The 25713-nt window shown below is 39.0% G+C and overlaps 1 protein-coding gene across 2 annotated transcripts in view; it reads right to left on the bottom strand.

The window, feature by feature from the left end:
- FARSB (phenylalanyl-tRNA synthetase subunit beta) overlaps positions 1 to 23540 on the bottom strand; it is a 41477-nt gene extending 17937 nt beyond the window's left edge. For both annotated transcript variants that reach the window (XM_067301925.1, XM_067301926.1), the window contains exons 1-16: positions 23453 to 23540; positions 22090 to 22145; positions 21795 to 21949; positions 21142 to 21214; positions 20593 to 20708; positions 19959 to 20109; positions 18561 to 18669; positions 16047 to 16117; positions 14649 to 14710; positions 14513 to 14564; positions 12819 to 12880; positions 12192 to 12399; positions 11678 to 11758; positions 9139 to 9231; positions 8032 to 8149; positions 14 to 166 (exon numbers count right to left, since the gene is read on the bottom strand). In XM_067301925.1, the coding sequence (XP_067158026.1) occupies positions 14 to 166; positions 8032 to 8149; positions 9139 to 9231; positions 11678 to 11758; positions 12192 to 12399; positions 12819 to 12880; positions 14513 to 14564; positions 14649 to 14710; positions 16047 to 16117; positions 18561 to 18669; positions 19959 to 20109; positions 20593 to 20708; positions 21142 to 21214; positions 21795 to 21949; positions 22090 to 22145; positions 23453 to 23510 (1618 nt within the window). In that variant the 5' untranslated portion in view covers positions 23511 to 23540. The remainder of the gene's footprint in view (positions 1 to 13; positions 167 to 8031; positions 8150 to 9138; positions 9232 to 11677; positions 11759 to 12191; positions 12400 to 12818; positions 12881 to 14512; positions 14565 to 14648; positions 14711 to 16046; positions 16118 to 18560; positions 18670 to 19958; positions 20110 to 20592; positions 20709 to 21141; positions 21215 to 21794; positions 21950 to 22089; positions 22146 to 23452) is intronic.
- Positions 23541 to 25713: the final 2173 nt, after the last annotated feature.

Raw genomic sequence — 25713 nt, 5'->3', positions numbered from 1 at the left:
ATGTGTTCCTTACCTTCAGTTGCCTTGATCATGTATCCGTTCTCTTGGTTTGGTGGTACTTCCAGAAGCTGCATGACTCTGTCCAGCAAACCATGGATAATCTCAAACCCTGGGCTCTTGTTGTAATAAAGTGCACAGAGATGCCGGTAGTTTCTTGCCCCTACATCTGAAGAAGAAGCATAATTTATATTTTCTGGGAAATTTTATCACACTTTAAACCTTGCCTTTTGCATCAGTCTCCTTCTGTGATACAGTGAGGCACTTGATGCTCAAAGGAAAAATGAGTATGCAAAATGCCCTCTCTGTGACACCTATCATAATCTGAGGAAATAACTGGATTTCTTTAACTCACTGGACTTTCACAGTCAGAAATATGGATTTAAAGTATACTATACCTTGGGCAGGAAACAGAGTTGTTAAATACAAATATCTTCTAAACAGTGATAGATACCAAGCATATAGTTAAGTGCTAGAGAAATTCAGAGCAGACCAGCCAAAATGCAAATACTTGGCAAGCATCAAAAAACTTGTGACACTGATGGAAAAACTAAATTGTTATAAAACTTGGTCCCAGAACATTTACCAACACAAAACAACTAGCTGTTGAAATAGCTGTTAATGTTAGCATGGTGATCTATGAAAAGATCTAAATTCGTGCAGGTTTCCAAATCACAACGGATACTTTTCACGATCATCTTGGACATACCCAAATCCAAGTGACTATGAAAAATGCGCTACATTTCACAAACTCAGGTCTGTGACAGAAGCGCGTCATATTTAGGACAGCTGCTATTGCTGTGGTTCTGCTGAACTTATTTTGCGGATACCCTCTAGGGCTGTTGAATCTAGCGCCCGTGAAAGACTCAGATAAGTTGCCTCCCTCATGTGTTGCTATAAAAGCATGATGTTTGCCTTAACTCAAAAACCTAGCTTCTCCCTTTCAAGTTTTCTTACATTACTCATTTCATCAAAATATATTTTCCTTTTTCTATACTGTACAGATACTTTAAAAATGAACTTGTAGTAATATGTCTTTAGGCTACACCAATGCCACACACACTGTCTAGGACTAATGTGGTCTACTAAGAAGCTTTACTCATTGCAGATTCCAACCTTTCTCCTTTTTTTAGAGGAATAATCTAGGAACGGAATAACAAACCTATTGTCACAAAGCTGCCAATTCAGTTGCAGTGAAATTCAAAATACTGATGAACATAGTAAACTCATTTGTTGCCTCCAGGTTTTTCCTTTCTCAAGGTTCAGCTGCAAATATGTATTCAGCAAGGCTGACTTATACAAAGGGTAAATTCTGTTGAAAGCAGGGAAGGCGCTCTCTCTGTGACAGTCTTCCTCTAGAAATTCATATGCTTTTAAAGCATATTCAGTATAAAGGTGCATCACATTTCATTTTGAACCAGAACTGCATTTCTGAAGCAAATATCCTGATTATCCACACTTACCATGCTTCCATTCACATTGTAAAGCAATCCTAGAGCGTATAAACTGGATTCCCTTCAGTTGCAATTAAATCAGAAGTGGTGTTCCAGATGGGCACATAACTAGCTTCAACCACTAAAGGGCTTTCAGCACATATGATCTGACTAGAGCTAGTCCAAAGTAGAGCTTAAATGCATATAATGTGGACTTCAAGTCATCAGCGTGAACTATCTTCTCCTTTTGTACTGCACTGCTTTGTAATATAGACACACAGCCTAACAAGCTACAGCCAGATTGGGCACAGTATGATGTAAGATGCATAGATTTCTTCCTTTCCTAGAGTCCTACGGCATCTATAGTCTACTAGTTGGTCTAGTAGGAATGTAGTTGGACTATTAGTTGGAATATCTAGATGGGCATTCTCATCTCCTCTTCCACCTGATGGTGGTTAGATATAGGGAAGAAATGTATTTGCTGACAGCAATCACCTTTCCTTTAAAAATTTGATCAGAATGGAAATCCTTCAGATCTCTAAATACCTATAATGTTTGAGGGGAAAGAGGGAATAAGAACTTCTTCAGCAGTGAAGGAATAAAACATGAAAGAGTAAAAAGAACTTTATCTGGTCTTCAAGTTAAGATAGGGCTGCACCATGAGACATAAGGTTGCATCTGTAGGGCTTTCATATTTCTTCCAGGAAGTTACCTAAAAGAAATGCACAGGAAAACCAGCATATCCCAGGGTTAATTATGTTCTTCATACAGTCAGACTGTGGACACAGAAGGCATTTGTCAAGGCCTCTGGTCCTGAAACATCTCAGTAGGACTCAGCGTTCCCAGAAAAAAAGGTGCTGCACTGAACAGGCCCCAGAGAAAGTGTGGTTAAAAATTCCCATATAGTTAGTGAATCCACAGGTGTTATATCTGCACCTACTCTCTGAAGTGTATTTCCACATAGCTCTGAACACAAGCGTCAGAACTAGGTACCTCTGATCTCAGGACACAGTTTTTTTCTATGGGGATCAATTGTTCCCTGCTGCATTCAATACAAGAATTAGAGGACATCAAAACCAGTAGGAGTGAAGTTCAAAACAAGAAAAGGAGAGGGTTCTTCAGGCAACATATAGTTAAGCAGTGAAACTCCTCCCCCCCAGGATTTTGCGGATGCTAACAGTTTACAAGGGTCTGAGGAGACACTGGAAGCTCATAGGAGAGAAATCTATTACATGCTACTAAAGCCAAAAAAACCCTTCTGAGTCAGGAAGTCCCTGAGCTACAAGTGACTGCAGAATGGATAGTACTCAAAGTATTATATACACTTATCTGTTCTCATACTTTTCCCCTGACAACTACTTTTAACTAGTGCTAGAGACAGGATATTGGCTAAACAAGCCTTTAGTCTGACCCATCATCGCCAGTCTTTGTGCTTGATGTACAGTAAGCCTAAATACAAGCAGAAACTCTGGCACTCATTGGGTGCTCCCTGAACTATTAATAGCTACCACATAAGAAATTAGACATTTATTAAATCTACATCTTGCTTTTTTGGTCCCACTGACCATTTAATGACAAAAAAATCTCTCAAAAACTCAACAGGAAAAAATTTACCAAGTGGATAGAAATACGTGAATTAAAGAATAATACAAATACAGGAGCAAGAGCCTACACGAAAGATCAAAGCACAGCCTTTGTGAGCCAAAAGTCATTCAAAATTTCTGAAGCAGCAACTTGGCAATATAGACAAAAGTTTTCTCAACAGGTACTGAAAGCTGAACTTACTGCTGGAGCAATGGATGCTGCATTTTGTCACTCAAGAGCCTTTACTGTTATTACTGTAATTTGCAGTTTTAAATAATGATGGAGAATCCAATTCTGAAGTTTATGTTAAAATGGCAAGCCAGAAAAGAAAGGGCTACAGAGAATATATCAATAACAGCAACATTTGATCTCTGTTCTCTCTGAGCGCACCGGCCTTTCAGTCCCATCATTGTGTCCCTCTCGTTGCCAGCTCCACCAAGATACCAATCAGTAACACTCAGTCATGAATGGTGACCAATCTGTACACATGTAGTATTGGGAAACTGAAAAGAAAAAGACACTTTTCCCTCCCCTAAGTTTTTATTTGCCCTTAAGAGAGCAAGTTTTTGGGCTAGACGCTCTATTTTTTTTGTGTGTGTGTGTAATTCATTACACTAGCAGAATTTGTGGCAACTATCTGAATTTCACTTTATTATTGTTTAGTCAGTGGTGTCTTCAGATCACTATTCTTGACTAAAGAATCAGAAAGAAACATACACAGCAATTTTTATACTTCATGATTTCCAACCAACTGTAAAAATCCTTGGTAAAGGAAAGGATGCATTTTCAAGCATTCCAAAAAGCTATGTGTTATGAAACTTATTCTTTTACAGAATTATATTAAAACACAAGAAGTTCATTCACTACACACCACAGGAAGAAAGAAGAAAGTATTAGGGAACTGTATGCAAAAGCTGGCAGATGTTAGAAATGCTTCAGTTCTTTATAACTCACTTAAGAGATCTCTTGTGTCATGCCATGAAACAATTCCATTTTTTAAATGAGCCTGCCAAGTATGTCAACCTAAATTATACATATATATTTCTGAGACTTCAAAGCACTTCCTGGAGATGCTGCTGTAAAACAATCCAAAGGATGGGCAGCTGGACAGGAACACGCGAGCCAAAAGAACGCAATGGAAGATAAAGCGGTGTCGCACGCTGCCCCCTAGCAAATTAGAGATGCTTCAGAAAAATGATTTGGTGATCTGAAAGGAGGCACCTGTTCTTTTAAACTTGTCTCTCAGCCTCACAAAACTATTTTCTGCATATAATTAAAGTTTGCAGACAGACTTTTTGGAAGAATGCTTCAAAACATGGCATCGACTATACTCACAAATTATATAAGTTAGGTTAAAGGTACACTACCGAAGGCCTCTCAGATTCTACTAGGTCACTGGTCAGAGGGGATTTTTTGATGGATTCATTTCTTTCGTTGTGGTAAAGGAGAGAAGGGGGATTCTCTGTTTGAACTAGTAGTGTAAGGTGATGATTTATATGCTGAACTAGTGTAACTATGCTACTAGAAGAGACTGTATAATGTTACAAGCTAACCACACAAATACACAAATGAAACAAATATTCACTGCCACATTTCCTCCTGCCCTGAGAAGAAACATTTATGTTCAGATTTGGTTCTGTTTAGTTATATTAAATCTGGCACGCGTTTTGCTTATTTAGTACATCAAACCTTTCTGCCAGATATGTCTGGAGAGAAAAATGTTCTGTTCACCTTGGTAAGCATGAGTTCTGTGTAAGAAGGTATTTTTTTAAAAAACAGTGCTTTTAAAAGAGCTAGATTCATTCACACATGAATGACTACAAGATGCCATTTCAAATGCAGTTAAAGTCAGTACTCTTTTGACCCATACTTTTTAAATTAATTGGAAATTCTGCATGCCAAAATCATGAAATAATAAAATTAAATTAGTCAGTCTGATGACATAAGCCTTCTACAGGAAATCTCATTCCATATGTGAGAGGACAACCCCACATTCTTCAGTGTTTGAAGAATTACCTGTTATTTCTTTCTCTCCACCCTTTCAAACTATTTATTAGGCAAGTTTAATTTTGGAAGTAAATTTGGGAAAAACACTAGTTATTCTAAATACCCCATTAAAAACAATTTCAGATATTGTTCATAGTCTGCAAATGCCCAGCCTACGAGAGGGCTGCCCAAGAGGACAGGATACAAAGCTGCTGGCTCAGAAGTCTTATCTTTCATCTGCTGCAATGATTCTCATCAAAATGAAGTACACTACAGAATCAGACTTTATAAAACTGTTAAATGGCCATTCACATAAAATGAAAGCTTAAAAGAGCTACGGTTAACACACACACAAAATAAAATTATTTATTTAACTTGCAAATTTTATGAAGCCAGAATAAATGCACTCCTTATTCCAAGATAAATAGCCCCACTCTCACTCCTGAAGAATGCTAATGCTATTCTGCCATCTGTACCAAGTTTTTTTCCATACTAGCTAACTCCATACCCAAGAAGGAATGAGCTGTACCACCAAACTGTCTGTATTTAATAAAAAAAAGTCTACATGCTTTGCTAAAACTGCTTATTTTGCTTGGCAAGGCTTTTTTTTTTTTAAAGTAATATACAAATTAAATTCATCAACAAAGCAATTTACTTGCCCTTTTGTTTATGCCTTATATAAACCTTTGTTTTGCAGATCCCAAATACCTTAAACATAACCACTAAAATCTGAAACCAGATAATAGAACAACAGAACCATTTCTGCTGCTGAACTTGAAGTAGTGTCAGCCTTTTTCATTGAGAGGCAAAACTTGATCCAGAGTTGTAACGCAGTGGTCCTCCCCAAAAGTTGTACCCATGCACTCCTTTTCCACTAATATGCCATATAAAAAGAAACAAATCAGTAAATGTCTTTAGAAAACTTTCTGTTAATATTTAAAAATCCATGTGTACAGTTCATTTTACTTTGACACATTTTTCCAGATAAAAAGATAATGTAAAACTTTTAGCCTATGCAGGGAAAGAAATACAGACTTTCACTGAAGCTTTTGAAAAGTGAACTAGCTACTTTGGCTGTTTCATGTAAAACAGTTAAGGTTACAGCATGATTCAAAGGCAGGCATGCTCTCTTAGCACAGTTGGATCAAGTGGAAAGATAAGGAAATTTTTACTTCCTTATACAGTTTTACAGATGGATTTGATCCAGTCTTTATCTAATATTTGCAGTACACATCTAATTTTTCACATTTGTTCTCCAGAATTATCTTCTGGAGAACTGACAACCAATCCAAGCAATCCTGTTTTAAGGTGATGGAAAGGTGGACAAGGGATTCATGTTGAAGCAGGTAATCATGCTGACCCCTGATTTTTTTCTCTGAGTTATAGCTCTCCATAATAAAATCAGTCTGCAACTATAACCTGACATTCCCAGTCTCAAGACATACTGCTTTTTATTTGGCAGCATTGCTCATCTTTGAGACTGCAGCAGTTTAACCAGTCACTAGTATTGTAACAGTAACATGTCTTTAGTGTTTACTAGTCACCAAGGTTTGTGCCATTTGAAAACACTACCAGCAGAGAGTTTCTCTCATGAGTTACAGCCCTGATAAGAATGCAAAGGAGCTCTCAGTCAAGAGCAAGTCAATATTGGTGCTTTTACGTAAGCGATTTAGATCAGGTTCTTTTTTGGTGCAAATTTGCCTTGCATTTATACTTGGGAGCCTTGCAGTATGCACAAGTGACTTCTCTGGTGGTGGAACCAGTCACACACAGGGATACCAACCAAAGCAGCCCACCTGTAACATCTTGCAAAGTCCTCCATTAGTTGGTTCCCTCCACTTGCATAGTGTGTACCTATGCCTGGCAATTGGAATAAACAGCTTTTCTGGTAAAGATGCAGTATAGCTATAAAACCCTGTAACTATAGCTGATTACAGCAAATCAAGCCCTCCTGCTTTCCTCTCTGTGCTGTACCAGTAAGTAATGCAGATATACCCAATGGTTTTGTCTATGAATTTACCTGAGGTTCATATCAAGCTAACTACCCTACAGTTCTCACAGTCATTCCTTCTGTGTCTGTAAAATACTCAATCTGCTTTCATGTTTTTCCATTCTTTTGGAACATTTTTCCCAAACTTGCGCAATGTTAGCATTAACTAGTTTCTCAAATAGTTCCTGAAATGAGTCTGGGCCTACAGCTGTGACAATGACTGATTTGAGCAGAAACTTTCTCCCAACATTTGTTCCCTTGATGAGTTTACATGGATGGCAGGATTGAAAACAGCACTGTAGAAATGACCCGTGAACATTTCTGTGGCCCTATTTTCAATCCTGCCATCTTGCTCTAGCAAAACCTTGTGTCTGGACCCACATTTTGTCTCATTCCTAATATGATTCTGAGAAGCGCTATTATCTATTGATTCTATGGCCTTGGATACTCCAAGGTTTCTTTGGATTCCAAGGACTAAAGCTGTGCCAATTCTGTGCAAAAAGTAAGTTCATCCATGCATATTAAGGGAAGAGAGGACGCAAGTAAAGATCTCTGACTACCTTTGCTCTCTCTACCTGTGCTCAAGAACGCTGAAAAGCTCTTGACAGATTTTAGAGGATATTTTAGATGTATAAAAATATTTCAAAGGTATCCATTAGGATTTTTGAGAGAGCATTAAAAACAGAATCTTATCTGTAGACACTCTGAAATCTAGTCTGTTATGCCAATGTTTTATCTCTCACACTATGCACATAATAAAAAATGAGAATCTATTATTTGGTGATTTATTTTTTTCAGAAATACAAATTTATCTACTATTACCATTTAGCATGTAAACACATATTTCCACTCTCAGAGAGTGTACAACGAAGTACAACCCCATGGAGTTGTACTAGGTTCCCTGAGGGGATGCAAGATGAAAAAAATCAAAGGATTGGGCATCAGCAATGTAAGAGGTATTTTAACAAGAAAACTCTTCTAGAAACATTGCTTCTTAAATGGAAATTAAAAACCTATGAATGCCGAAGAACCTTCTCTTACCTGTATTGGCATCTTTTACTACAATGTCAGAAATCTCAAAGAGTTTCAAAGGCAAGGGCATCTTTCGATTAGCAGCAATAGTTTTCAGTAGTCCAGGAAGGAGGCTTGTCCGTGCCACCTGCAGGACAAACACGGATGCTGCAAGTGAAATACCTTCCAATATAGCTAATACTACATTTCCTAATTTCTTGTTTTGCTCATTTGTAACAAGAGTTTAAAAGTAGTCAGGTGCAAATATTGCAGTAATCTCTTATGCTTGAGCATCTTTGTTTTAGAATTATTAACCCCCCAAAAGTACATTTTCTGTACAGACCATATACTGTGCTGTCTGAACACATATATAAGCTTAATAATAGACAGCATTTTGCAGGTGCCAGAGCTACAGCGCAGAGTAGGGTAACAAACAATACTCAAAGAATTGCAAAAAAGTTCAGTTAAAATATAATCCTGCTTATGCAAAAGGTAAATATTAAATGATATTTTGTAAAAATTAAATGCTATCTGAAATATTATCTTGACACCTCCTGATATAAATCAATGATACAGGCAGAACCTAAGTTCAGAATTGCTGATGATACTGTGTTTGAGCTCTCATTCTCTGTCCTAGCAAATATAAAATGATTTAGAAATGGATATTAAAATACTTGAAAAACAATATAGATTTCCAGAAAAAAAAGAGTAATAATGGTTAACAATTTTTAAAAAGCATATTCTTTGCAGAGTTCAGAAAGATTGCAGATTGCCAGGTCTAATAATTCCATTCATGCTAACTAGCATTTCTAAATGTAGGAGTTGATCAATCATCTGGGTGGAATTTTCTGTAATAAGACAGCTCGATCTTGCCACATGCTGTCATAATCTGTATGGTACCTCACTTCATTGATAAGTTAATAGTATTTCACACTGAATATGGTATTACTCAGTGAAGGGGTAACAGCAAATGAGTGCTAGCAAGTCTGGCATATAAATATCCACATCCTCTTTACTTCATTAAAAAGCATTGTATATTTTATAAATTTTATTTTCTGCTAGTTCCTTTCTGCCTTAAATACAGGATCTGTGACACCATTACTCTCTCAAAATTGGACCTGAATTAAGTCATCTCACCTGAAATTCTGCAGTTTTGGGGTTTGCTATGTGTACTGCTTTTGTTGCAGAGATATCCATGCCAAGTTTATCTGCAATATCTTCTTGAGAACACTGAGAGGAAGAGACAAGAAACCCACCAAGGTCAAGCAGTTAAAATAGACAGTGAGCCAATGATGAAACTTGATATCAAGAATGAACAATGCAAGCGTAGCAGTGGCTCTGAGGCCCCATAATATGCTCTCTCATATGCAACACCCACTCATAATATAAATTAAGTCCCAGCCTTAAGAATAAGTGGGCAAACTGGTTTATCTACAAATGTTAATCACTAAGTAAAATAATGCTAGTTAAAAAAAAAAAAAAAAGGGTTGTTCAGGCTTTTGTCGTGGATTGCTGGCATCTGTTTTAAAAACAGAGGCTCATATTTTGTCCCCTGACTTGCATTGGTTAAAGTATTTTATTCTGAAAATAGTACTTATAAAAGGAATGGTACCCAAGCATTCTCACAAAGAAAACAATTCCTTGGGTCTCCGTGCAGAAAGTAAAATACCACGTACGAAAAACAGGTCATATGGCTAAGCCTTCAATTTTCATGGCAGCATAAGATTCTCATAGTTCATTGTTGTCATTTTTTTGAGCTGGAATTTGGAACCTATTCTCAAGGTGTATTTTTAAGTTGGTCAGTAAAGCAATACGCATGCACTTTATCAAGCTCAGCCAATGTCTGTGCACATACAGCAACAGATGCTACCAATAAGATCCACACTACAGATTTCCACAATTTATAGCTTCATTAATGTATTAAGAAACTGATAGCAGACTAGGAATGTAATTGAGGATTTGCTAGTATACTGCAGTCTCCCAGAAGTGTTCTCTTTGCACTGGCAGCACTCTGAAAAGGGTGTTGATAGACCAAATATGAGGAAAATGAGCATATGATACCATCTGAAAAAGTGGATTTTTGAATAGAACAGAAATCTTAAATAAATGCTGACCTTAGGAGGAGAAAATTGTGTTCAACAATTTTCAGGTGTGTAGCTAAACTACAACATGTTGCTATGATGTAATTAAACACATTTTGGCTAAATCAGAGCTCCTCACAGAAAACAGTGTTATTCTGTAAGGGTGATAATTTGGGGCTCAAGCCAAAGAACGGATTGTGTGTGCAAATACATGAACAGTGCTTGTTATGTAACACCGGGCTCCAGAATGTTGTAGCGTAAATGATACTGGTCACAGGCATAGGCCTCACATCTGTGTTTTAATAAAGTGACAGTGATGCAGCAGGCTGTGGATGTCATCATGCCACGGCAGAAATACAATTATGTAATGTGATAACATGACATGTTGTGTGACCTTACAAAATGCTAGTGTTGCAGTTCATAAAAGTCCTTCTGTTGTGATGATGTAATCATCATCATGATGTTTTAATTTCAGAAAAAGATTGAGAAACTTAACAGAAGTTTTAATAGAATATGTATGTGATGGTGGCTCCATGTATGCTAAGATGGCCACAAATAGCACTTTGAGGCAAAGGCTTTCATCAAACCTTGAAACAGAAAAATATTAGAATGTATAGTGTATGTTCAATAGCTGACTATGCCAATATTCACATACTGACAGCTATTGTACCCTTTTGGGAGGGGGAGGAACTTAACTTTTTTTTTTTAATGGTAGATCAAGTTCTCTGATCCAGTTCACAGCTATGGCAAAAGGATAAGAACAAGTGGCTGTGACAAAGATGGCATTCATTACTAAACATTTCATCAAAACACAATCCTGCTGCAAAATTTCTGTATTAGAAATTATACTAGCTGTTGGACTGGCACATGCTGCTGCGGAGACCTAGTTCTTGGTAAAGCCTATTCACAGTGCTGTAACAAATAATATGAATAATACCTGCAACCACTGTTAATAATGAGTAATATTTTTTACTTGTTTTTCCATGGGGGAAAAAAAACTCTCACAAAACTTACGGAGGCATTTGTGTTCCACTAGTGTGCATTACATTAAGAATTCCTTTTACAGGAATTCTTAAGATTAACTCTTTTGCTGACTGAATAACTGCATATTGACTTTACATTTCATGCAAGGAACCATGGGCAAGTAACAATATTCAGAAAAAGAAACAAATAGAAACAGCATCATCTCTAAACTGTAGTAATATTCACCAGGAACTACTAAATTTTGATGTCTGTTTTCCAGATTATCAAACTATGATGAATTTTACATCTGGTGATAAAAAGTCTTGAGAAAGAGACTTGCTGTTTTATAATTTCATACTCCCAGTATTAAGCTAAACTAAAAAACATACTTCTTCAGCTATTTTCACCTCTACACTTAGAACTACATGCCAAATTAAGAGTCAGTCAGTTAATTCCTCTGACCCACAACTCACAAAATATGATAATGTAATACCAAAGCACTAGCAAACAATCACCTGCCCAAACAGTATCAGCTAATACTGGTACATCAATACATGACTATCCTCTACAGTTTCGGCTGCATCACTGCTCCAACATGCAACTAAGAAAAACATAAAATCAATAAAATATACCAGGGCAAAAGTGAGAGCTTCAGTGAATCCAGCAGCTGCCAAGTCCAGTCTGAGAAGTTCTGTGAGCTTATTGAGAGGGAGCTAAAATGAAACAGAAACCAGTTTTCAACTTCCATCTAAAAACATTTCTCTGTTCTTTCCTGAGGTGTTTCTGCCTGTTACATTACAGCAAAGTCACTAGGGAGGTACTATTCTTGTGCGCTTAACATTTTTGAAAGCGTCAGCCAGCTGCCTTTAGGCTTGCCTAAGGAAATGAATCTCCCAATTAGAGATTTAATATGGGCTCCCTACTTAAACCCTGTTTTTTTTTTTTTCCCCAAGTACCAGCAACCACTGATCTTGGACTTATTCAAATCAGTGGGGCATCTGTTTTGTATCCTATCCATGGTAAATACTTCTCAAGGCAAAGCATGTCAAAATATTTAATTCCTAGGTTCTGTTTTCCCCAAAGCCCTTCTGGCATGCACTAGTCATTTACTGACAACAGAGCGTTTATTTGAAGGGGCAATCTTACTTGATTAGCTATGGTGTATGTTTTCGGAATAGTCATCTGAATGTTGTTATAACCATAAGCTATTGCTGCATCTTCTACGATATCACATGCATGGATAATGTCCGCTCTGGTAGGAGGGATTTCAATCTCTATATTGTTCCCATTCCCTGTGACGTGTGACTTCAAACACATCCTAGTCAGCAGCTTTGCAAGGTTTGATGGAGTTTCACTGAAACAAAACAAAAGAGTAGTAATTTACAGATCTTACACTGTATTAACTGCTTTTTTTAAAGTAATCAGTGCTTCTGCTACATTGTCTTATATACTGAAGGATCTCCAAGTGCTTTATGGAGTGCATATAGACTTAGGATTCCATCAGAACCAACTCTCAGATGAATCATGACAATCATTTTTTTCCTTTACTTTGCAAGAATTGTGGGAGGCTATAAAGAATCGTTCACCTTTCTTGAAAATAGGGGAAGAAGTCTTAAAAAGTTGATCCAATTACCCAACTTAACCTCTGAAATTTCATAAACAAAATCATAAAATGTAAACATCTTTAAAACAATACAATAATCAATGTTTTCTGTTAGTTTTATCATGATTGATGTCTATCAGTAGAAACTGTTTTCATTTGCAAGAACACACCTGATTCCTATTTTCTTGTTAATGAACTCAGGTTTCACCTTCTCTCTTCGGTAAGCCAATTCCTAAAAAGAAAAGCAAAGCTTTACAGAATACACAACACTTGCCATTTCTGCCTAAGAGAATTTAATTTTGACATTTTGCTAATCTAGCTTCTTCTAATTATGATACCAAAATGACATCCACAGAAGACAAGTGTGGTACATTAAGCTAAACCTAATATTTTAAGATAACAGGATTCTTGAAAATAACATTGTAGTATGTGATGTGAAAGCCCTTCTCAGGTAAGCTAGAAGTTTGAATGCAGCACAAAATCCCTGTTATTGAAATTTCTGATAAAATATACATAAGTAACTGCGTTTTTGAAAGTTTCTAGTCACCAGTTCATCCTAAGACAAAGTCCTAAAGCAGTGAATGGTCTAGTACAGATCAAATGACTTGTAGGAGCAGGAAGAAAGAAAACTTTCCTTTCTCCCTCCATATTCACACATAAATCCTCTACCAGTATTTTCTTGAGGAAGCTTGTAACATTTTTAAGAAAATTATTTTGTATGTAGGTACTTAAAGAAGGTGTTTCCAAACTTCCAGATACACAAATGCTTGAAAACCTTAGTGTCTAAAGCTTTGGGGATTTTTTTGCTCTATTTTATCTAGGGAAACTACATTGGTTATTACAGGGATTTTTGTTTTGTTGCATGTCTCTTCAGGATTCTACGTCTTTTCTCCCATGATTAGAGAAGTGGAAGCTAACAAGGATTTTTTTTTTTTTAGGATTCATTTGGGCACTGGTGAATGCAGACATTACTAAAAGAAAAAGCTGAACCACCACTAGAGAAACTCTCAGTAAAAGTAAGTCACTTTCCCTGTAATCAGGTTGTACTTGCTTGATATATCTGATTTTATGAATCCAGCCAGATCGCCATTTGTCTTCAGTCACTTATAGAAAATAGGAGGGATTGCTTTCTTTATACTTATTAGGAGAACAAAAAAGTAAGACCCTGTTACTGCAAAGAGGTCCACCTGAAACCCTGAATGCAGGCAAACATGCACTTGAAGTTCATGTAATGTCTGAACAGATCTTTACATAGCAGGAGTCTATAAACTGAAAGACTGAAAAATCCAGCATGAAAAGGCTATTTTAACTGAAAGGCATTAAAACTTCCAGATCTGATAAGTAAGTTATGCTGAGGCTGATTTCAGCTGTCCACTGGTTTAAGCCTGAAGGACCTCTCCCTGCATTCATTTCTCCTGATTTAGAACAGGTAAGTTTTTAAAGGCTTTAGATACAGATTATGATGTTTGATTACAATCTTTACTTATTCCTGAAGAAGTTCATAGTAGCAGTCACCACTTACAATTTCAAACCCTAGCCTTCTTTTTGGAATATCAGACTATGTCAGTGAGACTGTATTTTTAGCTGTATCATAAATGGTTAACAGTTATGATATTTGTGGAGTTGCATGATGGGTTTCCTAGATAGTGGAAAATGGGGCACTGTGTTTTCTTTTGTGGGGCTAGAGAAGACCCTGACTCACTAATACCTAAACATTCCCAAACTAAGCTCTTATACCGTACCTCAGAAACTGTATATACTACTTATATAGTAGAGAAAAAGTAGACAATGTCACCCTAATCAAACTTTGTGTAAATAAAATCCTTTTTCCAAAGACAGTTAGATATCCTCTCACTATACTTACTGGACAGATGTGGGTCTTCCCATTAGGATAAATTACTTCTGCTGCTTCAACACTGTGAGGTAGAAGAAAAGAACTGAAAATGTTTTTAAAACATGGACAAAATATAATGTGTTTCTGACTGAAGATTTAAACTCACCTGAATGGCTTCTCACAATATTCACTAAACATTGTGACTAGAATATCAAGGACAATTTTTGCCTACAAAAATAAAAATAATAATCACGTTAAAATTTGTCAGCTATTTGTGTTGAATTAGACAAAATATCATAACTGAAGAAAATGAGGAAAAAATTGTTGTCTCAGACTCTGTTCATTCTATTCTATTTAGTAATTTAACAGAAACCAAATCCTGGTAGTCTAGAATACAGTTTGAATTTTAAGAAGTGTTTTGCTTCTGCTACAAAGACATTTATGTAAAAACTTGAAAACTGGAAATCTTTGACTCTAAAACATTTGTGCATTTTTGCTAAACTCTGTTCCCAAGATATGCAGGGGTCTTTATTACCCGTTGGAATTGAACCTTCCCAACCTTTTGTCTAATTAATCATTTCACTGAAGTTCAAATGAGAATGTACAGGGTGAAGGACTGTGCATTGTTTAAGAATATATTGTCAATTTAACTTCATTTGCAAAATCTTTTCTTTTAGAGTTATTTTTTAAGGGGTTAGGATAACAATGCAATCATGAGATTCAGATCAATGTCCACAAGGCATCAAAAACAGCTCTTGTAGCTTGAGGATAATTTCCTTCACTTAAATAGAAAATCATCATTTTCATTTTTACTATTAAAGCAAGCAGTGACAAAAAGCTGAGTCATTAGTTTGCTTAGAAGCCACTCCCCAAAATGCAAACTTATTTATCAGTCATTAACATATCACTGTGTAGCTGGGTAAGTTAAAAGGGTTTTTGTTCTTAAATGTCAAGATACACACTTCAGGGAAATTATCAATGACTGCACAACGTATATTCAAGAACAGGCAATTATAACTGCTAGGCTTTCATGCTTCAGCTTTGAGTTACAGAACGTGCATAGGAAAGACTTCTGTTTGACACTTATTTGCAGAGTATCCCTGCTTGAAAAAGATAACCAAGTGGAAAAAGTGTCTTCTCCCTTCCCTCATCCTAAATTTAAAGAGGAGATGAAATGAATCTTTACAAAAAGCGTCCTGGCAAAATAAAGTCTCAGTAAATGTTACCTTTTTTGAAGCCTTTCAGATTTAGAAAAGTGTCCAACAACAAGAAAACCTCCTAGTTTATTTACATTACTTTCTTGTATAAGCTGAATACTTAATGTCAACATAAAGACACAATGAAAATAAAACCCACAGAAAACACCACATTCTCTATAGAGCAAGCCTAGAACTGTGCTGAGGGAATTTCAAATAGTCCCACAACTTATCTTGCTCTTTGAAAAAATGAAGTCTGCTCCTTAAGGTAACTGCCTGTCTATTGCAGTCCTTTGTACTCAAGTCCTATTTCCTCAAAAGAAAACAACGATATTACAGCATATCAAAAGCAGGAAAGATTAATTTACCTTTGTAATATCTGTGCCTGTGCATTCAATAAAGACATTTCTGGTGTTTAGGCTTATTTTTGTATGTTCTCCTAAAACATGTAAAGACAGCAACATGTTAAGAAATGCTATTACTTTTCTTGAAATGACACTGATATTGACTCCATTTATGATTCAGCAAGATCACTGTCTTCTCCACTTAAAAGCCACTATTTCTACTGCATTGACGTTCACAATTCCTACCAGATTAGCAGCTCTCTATTTTTAAATATGTAAATCAAAAAGAGTAGAAAGAGCCTGAATGGTAGTACATTTTGTCTGCGTAAGGCAGAGCAGACTGAGTGAAGTGGTTATACCTGTACATTTAAAGATAGACAAATCTACATGTATTATCAGTATCCAACTGAGAAAAGCAAACTGACAAAGCAACAGCCATCTGCTGGTTACAAAGTGGTTCTGCAGCTGCGCTTCCAGAGGATCTCATCTTTCCTGGCTTTAACAAGTGTCACATCTGCATTTGATAGGGAAGCACAGAAAAGCAACCTTGGTTAGGAATGAATGAAATTGTTTAAAAAAAGTGATTTAAACTGATGAATATCCAAAGCTACTTTTGTGAAGAACCAAGATATCTTGACGCTATCTCCTGAGATACTGTAAATTTGTCTACACTACTGATTTAGTGCATAGGAAGGGCTCTTTTTAGGTATGAATCTTCTTTGTGTCTGTACCTGAGTCAACAGGTATGCACTCTGGCATACCAGTGATGCACTCAGAACTGTTTCTGTGCTAGAGTAAGCAAGGTAGAAGATGCACATAGGGACATCATCGAAAGCAGCCCACTTGCAAATTGGATGCAAAGTCCTCCAGGAGTTGGTTCCCTCTACAAGCGGAGTTCTGTTAGTAACGGCAGGCAATCTAGAGTGGCTGTACAGAAATCTGCTTCATATTGCCTATTAGTCATAGATGTGCCGTGCATACCTTGAACGAACTGCACTGCCAGCGACCGTGCAGTGTGGACATACGGTCCTAGAATCATACAGCATTGTGCCAAACGAAGCCTTGGTCCTTCTCTTCTCCCATTGCACCATTCAGTAATTGCCATGGGAGGCATGGGAAGCACACACACAGATGCACATGGGCATTCTTGCTTCCATTGTTTGACCCTGAGCAAGTCGCTTAGCTTTTGTGTTTCAGTTTTGTATCTGAGAAACTAGGTTACAACTACTTTGAGAGAAAATCAGGTGCACTGAGGATCTGAACAGTGAGGGATCTTGTATTCCCTTCCCGAGGATGCTATGCTGTACCTCTCTGCAGCTGGAATGTACTCAGCTCTTCTGGACTCACTTCAAAGCAGATATAACCTGACACTTCAGTGCTTGTAGATAATCCAAAATACCACTTCAGATGTTTATATTTCATCATCTGTTAAAAAAGTAAATTTAACCTGGAAGCTTCTCTCAAATACTATTCTTTAAAATAGACACAGGAATAAGAAATTTAGTTCAACCTTCTTAATTGATAAAATGTAAACATACAGAATATTTATACATAGAACAATCTGAAGCTGAAATGAGCCTAACCAAGAAGGATCAGACATAGTGGTTGACAGCACCTTCAAATTCCGAACAGTTGTTTTTTATCAGTCCCTGTCACAGGGTGTGAGCTGCCTCTTAAGAAGATTTGGGTTTGCTATTTAAGATTTGGATAAGGACAACTAGGAGAAATATATCTAAAGAGATTATTGCTGCAGATTTTATTAGTCACTGTATGGAAAAAGTTATTGATTCTTGACCTAAGTATAAAGATATACTGAAGCTACCTTTGTTAAGGGAGTAGTTCTTGCTATGTGATTAAGTGGTCTCAGTAATCAGGGTTCTCAAAAATCACCCATAAAGAGCTTTTGCATTCAGAAGAAGCCCATGTTTAGAAATAGTGCCAATAAAAAAATGTACAGCAGTTTATTCTTTTTAAATCACAAAAGACTTCTGGACTCACTCCTTGCGTAATTGCAAAAGGTTTCACAATAACTGATTCACACTGCTAATAAATACACCAGGCTTAGGATCTCGGTAAAAAGATCAGTATTGTGACCATCTAAAATAAAGTACAAAGCAAAATGTTACAGTTATCAGCTTACAAAATCAATTCTTACACCCTTCTTTTAGCTAAATGACTGCTGAACAATATGTCTACTGTTCCTCTTTTATGCAAATAAAATGCCTTTCTAACAAAGGGTCCTATCACCAGGAACCCTTCCTGAGCTTATACCACAAAGACATGGAAGGAGAAGAGAAACTAAATGCAGAGGTTTGCAGTGGGACTTGTACACTCTCTTGACTGAGAAAAGAGGAACGCTAGCAGCCTGGGGGAGCAAAAAATTTGGCTGTTTAAACTGAAGGAAGGAAAGACAACTGTATGAAATTAAGAAAAAAGGAATAATCCATGTTACACATCCATGTTTCTCTTAGACACTCTGACTCACACACATTAAATAGAAGCAACAATATAAACTACAATAGTCATAAGTAATCTTACCATTGATGATTGGTGGCATGGACAGAACAACACCATTGCTGTCATAAATGATGGGATAAAGTGGCTTATTTTCAATTAGGTGCAAATAGTGTCGAAGATGGCTGTCAGTCTGGAGAAACAAAGCATGAATTAAATGTCCTATTAGCTCATGTGTGAACTTCCCTCTGTTGAGATATGGAATTTTGCTAGAGGGCAGGATGTGGCTTAGAGCTAGGTGCTTCACTAGCAAAAGCTTTTTGCTCTCAGAAGCAAAACTTTAAAATGAGAGAACTGGATTTGGGGGTTTCTTCAGAAATGTTAAAAATTATTTCTTTAAGGAATCTCTCACAGATGCATAAGCCATGCTGCCCAAATGCTGCCTGTGTTCACCACAGCAGACATTACACTGCCAAACCCACAGACACACATTCTTAGTTCACAGGAACTTTCCTTAGAAGTGATAGAAATTAGCACTACAATACTTATAATTATGAATTGCTGAACACTGACACATTTGTGCTTAAATTTGATGCAAAATTTATATCTGCTGCAATGACATGGATACCCACTGTACCAAAAAACCACAGTTTAATTCTAGTCTCTCTGATACCCCTTGTTTCCTAGCACTGTCACTCGTCTACTGTATCAGTTTAGTCAGAGATCTTTAAGGATCTCTTTATCTTTACGACCAGTAAGTGTGTTCCAACAGAGCTGCATAGTGTAATGATGGTGATAATAGCATGATTTTCAAATGCTGATATTTAAAGAGGTCTATGTAAACATCATGAAGTTAGACTTGATGGATTTTTTTCCTGGTTTTATTGGGATGCTAGGCCAAGAATGGTGCCTAACTTAACTTGAGCCTTGTACACAGCTACACTTGCTTAATATGTAGTTGGGTACATAACTAAACATCTTCTGCAAGTAAATTGACCAAATTAAAAACAACATCAAAAAATCTGAAGACGGGATTGCTCATCCCAATCAAAGCATGCCCTCTCTCGCTTAACCATCCCCCTAACCATTCCTCCATCATTTTACATCATTTTTTCAGCTTTGTACACTGAATTTTTTAGCAGTGTAGATAAATTCATAACGCTTGTACAGTGTCATAAAGAGTATCATGAAAAGCAAACTTTGTGTTGATAAATTGGTGGGTTAAAAACAAAACTATTATTCTAAGAGTTATGTTTAGCCACAAAACACCACGGTATGTCTTTCAGGGACAACAGAAGTTAAATATTACCATGGATTTCTCATGAATAATCAAAATGTGAAATGTTCATTGGCTGAAACCACAGAAGATAACTGTGTTTTATTACCAACATCTTCTCTTAGTATCAAGGATACACAAGATGTTAAGCCTTGGAAATGCAGCCTCCTGCATTCAGCGCAACAAGTTTGAAAAATCACACTTACCCTATACAGATCCATAAGTTGTGAAGCTGTGTACTCTTGAGATTGATTCAAGGGCTTGAATTTAATTTCAGAAGGTGCTTTAGCTGTAAAGGTAAATGGACCAGTGACGGTGTCCAAGTCATGGGTACCTATTGCTACTAACGCTCTTTTCCTACAAAGAAAGGAGGCAAAATAATAATAACTAGTAATAATGCTAGTAGGATTTGGAGTTCCTTTGAGATGATTATCTCATGATGCTCTATATTTCCTATATATTCACAGAACTTACTAAAAAAGTATAATGTCAGTTTTGATAAGCTTAGAATTATTTCCACTCTGCATGCTAGTGATGAGATATAAATATTAACAATAGACATAATAGTCAAAGTGAAATCTAATGGGACTGTGGCAAAAGGCTTCTTTCTCAATTGTTGTAGGAGTCGTAACAGCTATTTATACTGAAATATATTGAAAGGAGGCAGAAACAGGCATGGCAAGTGAGAAGGGTCAAGACTGCTGCTATAAAGGATTCCCCTTAGCATGAATAAACATAATAACACTTTCTAACAAGGAAGAGCAGTCTTAACATGGTTTTACCACAGTGATCAAATTATACACAAAGACACCATATACTACTTCAAATTTAAGAACTAACCTGCAAATATTTTGGTGTAGTTTTTCTTGAAGGTCAATGAAACTATCGTAACGTTCTTTGGTAAAGGTTATGTTACGAAGGACTGCAGCAACAGCATGAGGACGGACTTGGGCAGTCTGCAATTTACAACAGCAACACATTATAAATTTCAAGTGCACAGAATATATGAAACTAAAACTGAAGCATAAGCTCCTGTTCTGTAAAGCAGTAATAGAAAGGAAAATTCACAGAAATTCACTCCAGGTCTCGTAAATGCAAGGAGGTTTTCAGCATACTGTGTGCTGGCTCAGAAGACCAATACAATGTGAGCATCTGAAACTCTGATTTGATCTGCTACTAGGTGTACCCAAAATAATTTGTATAATGCTCCTCCCCTTCCTCTTCCATAAAAATAAATCACAATGACTAGAAAATATTAAATTTCTTTAGCTGTTATTCTACAAACCAGACTTCCAGTCTCACTGCTCTTATAAAATTGGTACTGATAGTTCATACTTGGTGGTTGAGAAACTTTCAATAAATTTTCAAAGGTACAGTAAACACTTTTACCTCTTCAGTGATAATCAGCCTCTGACCTTCACCCTTAGCTGGCATGATCTTTTTGTACCTAGGGAGATTTATCCTGGAATAAAAATGGAAATAAGTCTATAACTGAAAGTTTCCAAAATGCAGGAAACTAGAAACATGTCAACAGTTGTATGTAGAAAATTTTCTTAATAATATTTCTTGGCATAAACTATATTTATGCTAACTGTTTTAAAACTTAAGTTTTCTACAATATGTTATGAAGTCCAGTACACGATGACTAGATGGTAAATAGATAACGGAAATAGAAAAGAAGCACTTAGGAAGATAAAGTCACAGCAGAAAAGTGAAATGAATTATTTATATTGGTATTTACTAGAACATAAGGAAGTTCCTCTACAGGAGTTCTTTACAGAGGATAAGTCTCAAATGGAATAGCAGTTGAAAAAAATTTAAAATAGATTAAAAAAAAATCTAGTTTAGTCTTTTAAAATTATATAATAGAGCCTCTCCAGAAAAACAATCATGAAGCATATAGACATTTGACAGATACAGCTGATCTGTACATCAGAAAATACTCAAAAGCCAAGCAAGCAACAAGCTTATTTATTGATCAAAAATGGATTCATATTTAAGCAAACAACAAATCACAGAAAAATCTCACAACTCTACATTACCTTTCTTTAAAGACCTGCAATCCTCGGACCAGTCCTTCAAGACAAAGAAGATCATAACGGTTGGCAGGAACATCAATTTTATAGAGAACGGTATCAGATGCCCCCTCCGCCTTTCCATCACCTCGTTCTTTACTTATAATGTCTTTCTCAGATGTCTGAAATTGAGCAAAAACTGGTTTTTTTAACTTGAAATATCTTAACATTGGCAGCAGTATGACAGTGAGAAAATAAAACAGAAAAAAAGTACTAATTAACAAAATAGTTTAAAGGTGTAGCTCACAAAAATGTTACTTACAATCTCATCAAGCTCCAAACCAAACTCAAAACAAAGCTCATCAAATTCTTCATCAGCTGTGACAAAAAAGAAAGTGAATTTTGGTTAATAAGCAGACCTCAGACTTTTAAAATGCAACTTTATGCTTATTTTGAATGTTCTCAAATGAGATAGCAAATGCCATTTTGGAAAAAAGAAGAAAAATCATTTCAAGAATTTTGCTGATTTTTGCATTTTAGTAGCGGTTTCTTTAAGATATACTGTATTTATTGAAATGTTGTTCTTACAATTATAGCAAAAGCTTCTGAACATCAGAGCCTACCTCCACTACCAGCTCTTCAGTCTGGTTTGTCAAAGGAACTCTAGCTGAACAGCTAATGAAAGCATGAGTGAGCAGTTTGACAGTTTCTGTTGACAGTACCTTACTTACCAATCAGCTTATCATATAGAGATTAAATGAACCACTTTATGACATGTGGAATCCCACAGTAAGTAACACAACCCTGGTCTGAAAATCAGTATTGTGCACCTATATGTCTCAAGAACCTACCGCACTCCAAATGCTAGATAAAATGCTGCATGTCCCTAAAATGGTCTTTCAGTCGGAAAAACAGTTTCTAAGCCACATTACTAAACAGACTGGAAAGAATGACAGAATGAAAACACAACCTAAATTGTTTGCTTCGCCTGCTCCAACCTCTTCTTTTTTCCTTTTTGATCTGGGCTAATTCTTAAAGCAGAACTAGAACTCCAGGTAGAAACTGCAATTTGGAAATATATGGTTCTTATTTTATTAGTGATTTGTAATCCAGCAGGATCTAGCCAGGGGAAAGGTTAAACAATCCAAGGCAAATATATCACTTAGTTCAGTATATGCCATGAACTTCTGAAGAACACTAAGTGACTGTGGAATTCCCCTGTTACATATGTCAGTGCATTTGCATTAAATGTTGCGCTTCTCCTCAAGGGTTAAGTCTGTCCCACGAACACTTGCTGGGATTAGGAATAAGCGATCAGCAAATCGGTATAGTAGCGGGGTGAGCGGACGACGGCAGCTCCCGAGCACCTGGGCGAGCTCATGCAGGCAAGTGACGGCGGTCCTGAGGAACGCGGGAGGCCGAAGGACGCTCCCAGCTCCCTGCCCGCCGCCATGCGGCAGCAGGTGACCGCTCGGCGGCTCCGTGGCCCGGCGGAGCGGCGGGGGCAGCAGCGCCCGCACGGGCCGCTCGCGCCGTGGGGCAGAGCCTCCCGCAGCGCAACCGGGGCCCCTCGGGGAAGGGGCTGACGGATGGCGGCGACAGCAGCGGAGCTCCTGGGGCCTCCGCGCGGCGCCTGGCGGAGCACGGCAGCCGCCCCCTCCCGCCCCCCGCCGCCCCGCACTCACTGTAAGCCCGGCCCAGCGCCTCGAAGAGCAGGTCGCGCTTCACGCTGACAGTCGGCATGGCGACCGCCGGCTCCCGCCGCCAACGCGCCTGCGCAGCCGCCCCGGCGCCGAGGCCCCCGCCGCGCCGCCTCCGGCCCCCGGGGCTGCCCGCCGCACTGCCTGAGGCCGCCTGCCCCTCCTGCGGTTCCCTTCGCTGCTTCGCTGTCTCCTAGAAGTGACGACGGGGGGAAAACCAGTTACGTGCCGGTGGAGCGGGGCTGTGTGGCGCCTGAGCCGAGGGAGGACGGAGGAGGTGTGCTGTCTGCGCGGGCAGAGCGCGGGGCAGCTAAACCCGGGTTACATCAGCCGCTTGCCCGAAGGCCCCTAGCCGGCTCGTGACGCGCAGCCGTAGCTTCCGGCGGAGCGAGGCGCTGGCGGTTGGGTGCGGCTAACAGCCGCGGGCAGAGGGGCGGCGGGGTTGGGGGGCTGGGCGCGGCTAACGGCCGGGGAGCGGCGGGGTTGGGGGGCTGGGCGCGGCTAACGGCCGCGGGCCGGGGGGTGGCGGGGTTGGGTGGCCGGGAGCGGGAGGGAGTTGGGGGGCTGGGCGCGGCTAACGGTCGGGGGGAGGGGGCGCGGCGGGCGGCCCTTCCCGGTGCCGCGCTGACTGAGCCGTGGTCCGGGCGGGCGGGACGCTGGGGCCGTGGCTGTGTCCCATGCGGGCGGGGGCGGCAGCGACAGGGGCCGGTGGGAGGCTGGGGTCGGTGAGGGTCGGCGGCGGGGCTCAGGGCATGGCGCGGGAAGCGAGGCGAGGCAGCAGGGCCCCGGTTTCCGTGCGGTGTGGCGACGGCTCTGGCAGGCAGCCCCGGAGGGTGTTTTCTCGCAAAGCAGCGCAGTCCGCACGGCTGCGTGTGCCTGCTATGCTCAGCTGGTGCCTGGAGTGGCGCTGAGAAGCACTAGTGGAAATGGGAAATAATTGTATTGAGTTACAAAGCAGTAACTTATATAAACAGAAGTGTTCATTATAATGCTGTCGTGGACACCAGTCTCTTATTTAACCAATTGTTGCCTGGTAGACTTGAACTGCCAGGAAGCATAAAGGCTCGATCCCTCAACTTGGTGTTGAACTCTGTGCAGGGAGTAAAGAGGAGTTTGGCTTCATCTAGGTGATATCAAGATGATATCAGGAAAAAGGTTTTTTTTAATGCGAGACTACCTGTATAAATAGAGCAGTGTCATTTGCCAATTTAAGGAACAGCCCATGTTAACTTAAATATCCTTGCATCTGTCTTTTGCCATATACAAAATAAGTCTCACTTTGGACAATTCTTCTTCAGCTAGCAAGGTGAGGCTGTGGCAATTCCATTGTCCTGATGAGTGAAATTGCTACAGGCAGCATAATAACATCTTCAAAAGTTTCTTTTTCTTACTGTATTCTTTTGTAATAATTTTAATGATATCCCAGTTTAAATGTCAGAGGTGGGTGGAGGCTGAGTTGTTTGGTTTAATTAGAAATGAAAGAGTTAAAACTGTAGTGATTTGTACCATTTTAAGTTTATGGTCAACTTCTGGGTAAGTTCTTTAACAAGTAGCTTCAGTGCAAGCTGTAGAGTATATGCTCGAAATGCTATGCAAAGTTCTGAGAATAAGAGAGGGTCTCAGGTGCTCTAAGAAAAGGAGGGAAAACTACTTTCTAGTATAGCTGTACAGATTTCATATAAGGAAAATCTACACTGGATAATTTGACTCTTCAGGCTTGAAGTTTGCAGCTTTAGAATAATAAAACCACTTGTATTTCAACTCTTACTGTCTGTTGCAATTTATTTAAAGTGAAGACAAGTGTGTTTTGCAACTTGCAGGTAAGGCTGAGGCTTGCTTGAGTGTTGTTTATTGCATCTGTGTGAAACGTGAGAGAAGGTTGCATGTTTCTGTGACAGTTATTATCAGGGGAGTTTACTGGACGCGTTCTTTCCAACTTTGCTGACAAGGAGCTTTTGCTGAAGTCAGGGTGGGAAAACCCGGAGTGTAGCAGCTTTTCCTAGAGGTGTGTGCCGGGAGCTGAGTCGTGCCTGGCGCCGCGCACCTCGTGGCGGTCCGCATCGCCTGCTTGCCGTTGCCTGGAGCCGGCCGGCCGAGGCCGGGGCTCGCAGCAGCCTTCGCGCTCCGAGCGGGCCGCGGGCGCAGCCGCAGCGCCGCCCGGGCTCGCGCGCTGCCTGCTGCCCTGCCGAGGCCGGGGGCGCGCAGCTCCGCTGCGGCGGGGCCCGCGCCCGGCCCCTCCCGAGGGC

Source organism: Apteryx mantelli, chromosome 9 (genome assembly GCF_036417845.1).
Source record: "Apteryx mantelli isolate bAptMan1 chromosome 9, bAptMan1.hap1, whole genome shotgun sequence".
In the NCBI taxonomy this organism is placed as follows: domain Eukaryota; kingdom Metazoa; phylum Chordata; class Aves; order Apterygiformes; family Apterygidae; genus Apteryx; species Apteryx mantelli.
The sequence above is the reverse complement of the archived record's forward strand: the minus strand, read 5'-3'. Positions and strand labels throughout refer to the sequence as shown.